General features: G+C 34.8%; 1 protein-coding gene across 1 annotated transcript in view; it reads left to right on the top strand.

The window, feature by feature from the left end:
• Positions 1-2,710, top strand: part of LOC144976513 (sodium-dependent phosphate transport protein 1-like) — a 4,646-nt gene extending 1,936 nt beyond the window's left edge. Inside the window, exon 2 of the mRNA XM_078920804.1 lies at positions 1,177-2,710. Coding sequence (XP_078776930.1) covers positions 1,177-1,350 — 174 coding nt within the window. The 3' untranslated portion in view covers positions 1,351-2,710. The remainder of the gene's footprint in view (positions 1-1,176) is intronic.
• Positions 2,711-10,000: the final 7,290 nt, after the last annotated feature.

Raw genomic sequence — 10,000 nt, forward strand, 5'->3', positions numbered from 1 at the left:
GTTCCTGACCTCCCATAGTGGGCAGGGGAGGTACATACTGTGTCTTCTTTCCCCTTATATCTGTTTTCCAACATGCTTTCTGTCTTTGTCTTGGAATGAGATTACTTGGGTTTGTCCTGGACCTGAGAAGGACATAGTCAAATGCATAATGTTTTGGGAGATGATATTATTTTCCTTGTAAATCATCTCTCTGTTATGTATTATTATATTTGTTATTTTGAATGTATAATGTAAGCATTTGAGTATGCTCCTCTTTGTTGGATTTTGTGCTTGTGTCCGGATGAGACTTATAGTTGATCCCAAACTAAGTACATTGGTGGTATGCTCTTGGAATCTACATCTGATCCCTATTTGTTCCCAGTTCCCTTATGTCTTACTTTTTTTCTTGGGTGCTTAATTGTAATTCTGGAACTTTTTACTATCCCATTTTCTTCCTATTTACTGGCGCTGATATGACCTAAATGAATGTGTTGCAACCGCCGTAAAACCCTTAAAATAAAAAACAAAAACAAACAAGAGGCTCTCAGCAAACGAATCAAGTCAACAAGTTAATATACCTGGGATATCGGATCTAATCTGATCTGGTGGATAGACTATCCATGGGTTAAATAGAAGGAACAGCCCTCCCAAATGTGCTTTATCGGATCATCTAATAGGCTTCAACAGTCGTGACGTCACTTCCGTCCTAATGACGCATAGTAACTTAGTAACTGGTTCTAAACTATTGAAACAATAGCGGGCGCCCTTATGAAATACTTCTCCAGCGAGCATAAAAGTGGTCCAGAGGATAAAAACAATATAAATCTGATCATATTTTTTTGACTTTTATACAGACATTCTGATCACATGACATGTGAACAAGTTCTAGCCGGCATGAAAATAAAAAATACAGATTTTCTTTGTTTAGAACCAAGCTTTCTGGGCGGACGTGACATCTGGAATTTAATAATGTATTTATGTCTTTATTTGGGATTTTTTTGTTGTTGTTGGCTTAAGAAGGGTTTTGAGCCCGAAACGTTCCGTGTTTGGTATTTAGTTCTTTTTTGAAGCTCTTATATTCATCTTTGTTTATTACTTTTTACAGCCCACGGCGTCTAGCAGCCTAGCATCTCTTTTGTTAATTCAACAGATTTCATTATTATTTTCTTATGCGTCCATGTTTTGTCTTCCCACCAGAGAGATCGTCACAGCTGGCACATCGTCTTCTACATCGTGATCGGCCTCCAGGTTTTTGCCTGTATTTTCTATCTGGTCTTCAGCTCCAGTGAGCTTCAACCCTGGGCCTTGGAAGAAATCGACGAGGAGACGCCTATAGTACGGAAACAACATGGGAATCATAATAAAAAATAGTAGAGACGAGAAACAGCACTGCCATTCTAGTTGTCGTCGTCGTTGTCGTCGACAATACCAGTTAACGATTTTCACTCCGGCTCACGTGATCAAATTCTCTTTCCCGTTCTCTCGTCACAACAATTCAGAACGAAGATGGAGTCTGCCTATCACGCTGGAAGATTAAAACGGTTAGAAATAATTGTGGTTTGATGTTTATCAGTTTGAGACGAAAATAAAATATGTTTTAGAAATTGCCATTTGATCCTTTATTTTATTCGCGGGTGTAAATCGTTGACATTGCACTTTGTTTGGTGAAAATCGGACAAAAATTACCACTTTGGTGTTGAAAAAAGACTTTGATGATAATTATTGTAAACTTGTAGATATGAATAATTTAAAACTCCTTTGTTTGTGGGCCGATTTTGTCATTCGTGGTATCAATTTTCTTGTAATAGAGAGATAGGAACTTCCGAGTTATTTTTTTCCGATGCGAAATTATTCCTTTGCATTATTTAGCAACAAGAAAAATGTTTGGTAAATAAAAATGTTACCCTCTTTGTTCTCCCGCCACCATCTATTCGTGTAGAATTGTGAGTAAACGTCCCAAAGACTTCGAACAATCACAGGCTCGCTCTCTACTCGGTCGACCGTCAAGGTATTACGCTTTTGTTTTGCAAAAAATATAACACCTTTTTGAGTAGGCCTAATAGCTAAAATCTAAAAGTTAAAAAAATATAATTATGAGGAATTCACATTGCTGAAATCGGCTTGAAAAAAAGAACATTGGTCTTTATTTCAGAAAAAAATTATTGAAAACGAATAAATTTGATTTAAAAAATTACATTTGTTTATTTTAGCTTTTTTTAAACAACGTTTTTATTTATCGGCCGATTTTCTTGATTTTTATATCATTTTTCACATCTCATTGAGACAAACACGCTGATGTTATCGTTTGATTCAAATGGGTTTAAAACACAAACTTTGTTTTTTGATTGCGAGACCAGCCTCAACTAATTAATTCATGAGCGTTGAAACAGTGACGTCACCATTACATACAATACCCCATGGTTCAGGCCACAGGGCTTTTGGTGTGACACAACCACTCATCACTTTCGGTCAACCTTGTTCTTTGAAGTTGCACAACATACACCACCTTTATGGAGGCTCTCAAATGATATGCAGTATCGATCCTATCGAGATCTCGTTCATGACGACGAGATTGGTAAGAGGCTAGATCCGGGATTTTTTTTTTTTTTTGGTATCTCGTCGTCGTCGTCATCATTATCGTCATCACCATAATCATCATTATCCGCACAACTAACATTATCCTCATCATCATCTCCACAACCAACACCACTCCGATCACCGCTATTACCACCACCACAAAATTTTAAATCAACTTTGAATAACATTCCAGTATTTCCATTACACAGATCTCCAAAAAGAAATTATATTATTACTTGCATGCTTCACCCATTGCAAGTTTTTATAAGGTATTGATTCAAACATTCCACATCCATATACACTATTTGCATCTGTATAAAGAAGATACTTTGATTCACCTTTATTACCTTTTATAGTATATTTATTTTTAGTTTTTATATATTATCTTTTACCTAGTACTCCTGAAAATCCTCCTCTACTACCATGTCCAAACGTTTATTTCATTTCATTATCATGTAATCCAGCATTCCAAGTTAATCTAGGAGCAGAATATCAATATGCAGGATCTATTCCATAAAGTTTTAAACAAGAGATCTCTAAAATTTTCAAATACATCTTTTAATATTAGAACATCTAGTTTCTGATATAACAGTAAACAATCGTCAAATGTTTCACAATATTTATTAAATCTTTTATTAGCATGTTCATATTCTTTCTCTAAAATATCTTTTTTTTTTGGCAATGTCAAATAGAACTCTTCTTTATGTGGTAAAGAATTTTCATGTAATTTATCTATTGAATCAAAATATTCATGTAGAAATATGCCTTTAAAGCTTCTTTCTTTACTTTCAAAAAAGTGAGTGGAGCGGGCACTTATGTTGGTAACAACAAGATATGAAGTGAGTAGAAAAGTGCCAGAAGACAATAGAGAATAAAAAAAAATTTTTTCGCGGCGGTGGTGGGGTTTGAACCTGCGACCTTATTGGTACGACAACTCCGCCTGGCAGGTGAGAGCGTGGCTCTACCGTGTGAGCTATCCACGAACACATAAAATATTCGTTTCAAACCCAAAGTCATTTCTAGATCCCTCTCTCACCCACTTCTTGAGATCGCCGATTCGTTCGCCACCATCGCGAAGTAATTTTGACCAGCAGTTAAGCTTAATAGCCAATATTCTCATCACAAACATATAACATAGAAACGATTGAGACATTGAGTATGCTCCGGTTTTATGGGTGAATTATAAATTCAGAAAAGTGAGTGGAGCGGGCACTTATGTTGGTAACAACAAGATATGAAGTGAGTAGAAAAGTGCCAGAAGACAATAGAGATAAAAACTTTCAAAATATTTGAAATCTTGTAACTGTTCTTCGCTATATTAAAATTTAGTAGTTTGAATTCTTCATCAGGTAATGATTTAGATAAACATCCATTCCTGCTTGAAAGAATCTATAACTATTTTTAAATATTGTTTTAAAATATCGATCCCCATAAGTTATTGAAATAAAATTTTCACTATCTTTAGGTAAAACTTTTACTTTTATATATTCTATTTCATGTGTTAATAGTTCTTTTGTTAGAAAATGGAAATTATCACCATAATTATACATTATGAAAGAATATTGGAAACTGTTTTCCACCTCTTGCTTCTTGTGTATTCCATTTTTCACATGCAAATTCTTCTTATTCCCCAGTCAAATCATTAGGTTCTTTCACCTTATATCTTTTTCTAATTCTTGATCATATAAATAACAACTATCAGAAGAGTTTTATAATTTTTTTTATTTTTCTGCATCAGTATGTTTAAACATTAAAAAAAATTAAAGCCTTTTTTATCTTATTATAATATTTCAAACATAAATCAATAAACCCTTTTTGAGAATATAAACTTGGTTTATAATAAATATTATCACTTGGGATAATATCAGGATATTGTGAAACTAACTGGAAATTAAAATATACAACATCTTTTTTCTTTAAATTAATCGTATAATCCTTAAAAGATAGTTTTATCTTCTCTCTTTTTGTCTTTTATGCTAACTTATCTGAAATTTCATCTAATTCTAAAACTTCAGAGTTTCTGTTATTAAAATATTTGTCTAGTTCTTGAGGAGTTAAATTTATTGGTCTGCCTTCTTCCCACCATGGATGAAATATTTTATCGATAGGTTTTTTAAAGTGTTTTCGATACAATGTTCGTTTATTTCGATTTTAAGTGGGTTTTTTAATTGTTTATCTCTCCTGTTTGAAATTTATGACGAATAGTTTTGACTTCATTTTTATAAAGTGTATAGTTTTTTATTAGTTTATTTATAATAATTTTTAAAATTATTTTTGAGTTAACATTATTTGTTTGCTCTTAACTCTCTCCTTACCAGCCATTTTCAGGATTTTTCCCAAAACTTCACACCCAACTAACACAGAAATATATTTTTTATCACTCAAACACAATAGCAGTAAGTTCTTGCGATAAATAATTTCTTTAACAAAACATGCTCTACAAAACACTGTTCATTTTCTTCAAATTTTGTGATGTACAAGAGAAATTTGAATAAGAAAAATGTTGGTTGTATCGTAACGAATGTGGCGATTTTCCTAAACTTGGTACGGGGAGGGTTAATTCGCAGTTTATTAATTTTATTTCTTAATCTTACACTTAAATAACCCAGTGAAAGATTAAGAGATTAAAAATCTGCTTAAGCAACAAATGGTAACTTTAATGTTGTACCTTCTTCTGGTAATTTTGTTTTTAAAGGTTTATTTAAGGAACGGTCTTTTAAATGGTTATCTATTGCATTGACAGTTGTATTAGAAGCAGTAATACATTAGGGTTCAACAGTTGTGACGTCACTTCCCTCATGATGACGCATAGTAACTGGTTCTAAACTATCGGGAAAATGGTGAACGCCATTATCTCCATCACCGCCCTCATGAAATACTTCTCCGACGACCATAAAGGTGTCTCCAGAGGAGAAAATCATTATAAATCTGATTATGTTTTGACTTTTATACATTCTGATTACACGACATGTGTAAAAGTGCTAGCCATCATGAAAATAAAGGGTATTGATTTTCTTTGTTTGGAACCAAGCTGCTGGTTGCTGGGCGGACGTGACATCAGACTATTTAATCCAATTTCTCCAGTGATATATTTTGTTATGCTTTTTATTTAGCACTGCGTCAAAACCTTTTATAAGACAGTAATGTTTTTTTTTCTTCCTCAGTAATATACAATAAATATATCTTATATTCTCTATCTTTATTATTACTTAAATATAATGGATATATTGATTGAAGCAACTTATCATTTTATTTCCTCTTCTAATCCGAAAACATTAATAGATAAAGATTAATTTAATGTTTCAAATGTATCAATTGAGTTCGTACTCATTGGGTAATCATATACCTTTATTATCCAATCTATAAGGTTTATAATTTGACAATCTATCAGGATTTGCCATTTAAATAAAGTTTCATTCATGACTTTATCTTCAAAATCTAATTTTTTAATATTTTCAGTAGAATTGTCTAACAATCCTTGTTTCATTTGTTTATTTCTACATGCTATTACACTTATAGAAACCTTACTAACTATTCTACTTACTAAATCTAATCTAACTACTACATTTCTACTACTCTTCATATGTTTCTACACTACTACCTGCTACTAACTACTACTAGAACTACTACTACTACATACTACTACTACTACTACTACTACTACTACTACTACTACTACTACTACTACTACTTTTCTCTACTACTACTATTACTTATTATTATATTATATTATTATTATTATATTATTATTATTATTATTATTATTATTATTATTATTGTTGTTGTTGTTGTGAGCATTGGTGGTATTACCATTGTTGAATTTTTGTGTGTTTATTAATTGTATCATTTTTTGTGTTCCATTTACCAGTCTTTTCTTCTTCTTCTTCTTCTTCTTCTTCTTCTTCTTCTTCTTCTTCTTCTTCTTCTTCTTCTTCTTCTTCTTCTTCTTCTTCTTCTTCTTCTTCTTCTTCTTCTTCTTCTTCTTCTTCTTCTTCTTCTTCTTCTTCTTCTTCTTCTTCTTCTTCTTCTTCTTCTTCTTCTCACTTTCATGTATGTTGTCCTCATTTTATATGAATTACTGGCGAAAGCCTAAGATTGAATAAACCTTTGAAAAAAACCTTTGAACCTCCCAGATCAAAACATAGTCTCCATTTGGGAACATGGAATGTACGAACACTCTACCAGGCAAGGAAGTTACATCAAGCTGTAAAAGTGATGGACGTGTTAAAAATCGATGTTATAGCAATTTGTGAATGTCGAAATAATTTGTATTTGTTGTGGACTGAATGAGAAAACCAGAGATTAGTCATCAGGCCCGACGTGTACATATTATGCAGGTTTGACATCCGAGCCCATTTATGGGCCTAGTATAACATTGTTGTGAAGGACAATATTTTGCGGCTTTTTTATCTTTTAAAATTTCCATTATAACAATGAACCCAGAAGAAATTGGGTTGGTCACCAGACCTGAAAATAAGTGCACGGTGGTCACATCAAGTTTAGAAAGCCAAGGGAAAGAACTGAGGAAAAAATTACTAAACAGCGATGAAATCCTGATTACGTCCCCTCAGAAAATCGAAGTTTTCGTTGGCACGTTCATTATATTAATCCAAGGGAAAAAACTGTGGAAGGATAGTATGAACTGTAAAGTAATCCGAATTACATACCCTGCATGACGTATTGTTTTTCTTTCGCTCACAACTCAACAAACATCAGGCCGAAACGGTAAGGCTGCCTGAAGCCGGTGATCGTAAATACTAACGAAAGAGTGAAAATGAAAGGCTTGTATGGGACAACAGACAATGGACGTTACGTACAAACCCTTCGTCAGCACAACAATAAATACACAATAAAGTGAAAACAAATAAATATAATGAAAAATACTTGTATCGTCTGTAACCAATGGTGGTGCAGTATGAATGAGTATACTGCACCACCATTGAGTACAGACGATACAAGTTATTTTTCATTATATTTTATTGTTTTCCACGTTTATTTGTGTATTGTTGTGCTGACGAAGGTTTGTACCCGTAACGTCCATTGTCTGTTTTGTTCCCATACGAAGCCTTTCCATTTTCACTCTTTCGTAAACATCAGGCCACAACGTTGTCGCCAAAATCGATTCCTCGATCTCTAAATGACAACCAATTTGGGAAAGCGTGTCAACTTTTGTGACGTCACTTCCCTCGCAATGACGCATAGTAACTTAGAAACTGGTTATAAACTATCGGAACAATGGCGGACGTCGTTATGAAATACTTCTCCGACGAGAATAAAAGTGTATCCAGAAGAGAAAAACATTATTATAAATCTGATCATGTTTTGACTTTTATACGTTCTGATCACATGACATATGAAAAAGTTTTAACCAGCATGAAGAATAAAAAGTACCGATTTTCTTTGTTTAGTACCAAGCTGCTGGTTGCTGTGCGGATGTGACATCAGACTATTGAATCCTATTGCCAGGAAATAAAATAATGATGACAAACCAGTGCGACATTTTTATATATAAATAAATAATATGGAATTCCCTTTATTCATCCCATAAGGGAAATTGTGACCCTCCGCCTCGAAACGGTATTAAGTCGGATTTTTCAATTTTGGGATTTTGGTACCCAATCATAGCTTATTTTATGCTTTAAAAGTTGGTACCAAATTTATAAAATTCTTATTATTCATTGACGAGATATGACCGTTTGAAGTAGGGAGAGTGTAAAAACCAAGTTTTGAGAAAATCGACTTTGATGTGAGGCACCATTTTCACGCACAGTCAAAACAGTGGGCACAGATAACTCCTTAGATCCGGGCATTGGAAATTTGACGAGAATAGTAAAATTTGCAAAGACGTCAATTTTCAATTTGACTCACAGAAATTTCAGGCACCACTCGGAGGAATTTCAATGGCGAAAGAGGAATTTTCCCACACACACAAAAAAAAAAAAAAGGACTTTGGATGGTATTTGGTACCCTGTTTAAATATTGTATATATCTAAATAGATAACTGATAAGAACTACTCGTAGATTATGATATATAAACACATTGCCAAATACAGCCCCACAGTTTTATTTCAAATAAAGTAAAGCTCCAAATCCTAATGGTAGTGATTGTAATAATGGTGGTAGTGAGGATGATGTTGTGTTGGTGGTTGTTGTTGTTGTTGTAGTAGCAGTAGTAGTAGTAGTAGTAGTAGTAGTAGTAGTAGTAGTAGTAGTAGTAGTAGTAGTAGTAGTAGTAGTGGTAGTGATGATGATGCGGTGGTGGTGGTGGTGGTTGTATTTCTAGTAGTGGGTGTAGTTGTAGTAGTAGTGATGATGTGGTGGTGGTGGTTGTAGTAGTAATGATGATGTGGTGGTGGTGGTTGTAGTAGAAGTGGTAATGATAATGATGTGGTGGTGGTGGTTGAAGTAGTAGTGGTAGTGGTGATGTGGTGGTGGTGGTGGTTGTAGTATGTGTGTGTGTGTGTGTGTGTGTGTTTGAGAGAGAGAGAGCGGAGAGAGAGAGAGAGAGAGAGCGCGCGCGCGCGCGCGCGTGTGTGTGTGTGTGTGTGTGTGTGTGTGTGCTAAGAGTGCATCTAGTGATACGTAGAGCAATCTGAACTTGAAAAACTAAAGAGGCTAAAGTTTGAGGTTAAAGTATTTGTGATTAGCTATTATTGGCAAGTACAAAAAGGTGAACATGAAAATCAATCCAGTGAGCGCAATTTATTTATGTGTGTGTGTGTGTGTATGTGTGTGTTTGTGTGAAGAGGGAGAGAGAAAGAGAGAGAGAGAGAGAGAGAGAGAGAGAGAGAGAGAGAGAGAGAGAGAGAGAGAGAGAGATTTGAGCTAAATTTATTTGAAGGGTTTTTACGGCGCTTGCAACACTGGTTGCAGTAGTATTGGTGGTGGTAGGGTGGCGTTGTGGTGGTTGTAATAGTAGTTGCAGGGATGGTGATGTGATGGTGGTAGTAGAGATGATGATGAAATGGTTGTTGTAGTTGTGGTGGCATGGATGGTGATGTGGTAGTTGTTGTAATCGTGGTGGTAGGGATGGTGATGTGGTGATTGATGCAGTAGTGGTGGGGACGGTGATGGGGTTGTTGTTGTAGTAGTGGTGGTAGGGATGGTGATGTGGTGGTTATAGTAGTGGTGGTAGAGAAGTTGATGTGGTTGTAGCAGTGGTAGTGATGGTTGTAGTAGTAGTGATGATGATGTGGTCGTGATGGTTGTTATAGTTGAAGTACTGGCAGTAGTGATGATGATGATGATGATGATGATGATGATGATGATGATGATGATGATGATGTGGTCGTGGTTGTAGTAGGAGAGGTAGTGATGATGATGTGGTAATGGTGATGGTTGTAGTAGTAGTGGTAATGAAGTTGATGTGGTGGTGGTGGTGGTTGTAGTAGTAGTAGTAGTAGTGGTAATGAAGTTGATGTGGTGGTGGTGGTGGTTGTAGTAG

This window comes from Berghia stephanieae, chromosome 7 (genome assembly GCF_034508935.2).
Source record: "Berghia stephanieae isolate SIO BIC M18660-M18661 chromosome 7, UCSD_Bste_1.3, whole genome shotgun sequence".
Lineage (NCBI taxonomy): Eukaryota > Metazoa > Mollusca > Gastropoda > Nudibranchia > Aeolidiidae > Berghia > Berghia stephanieae.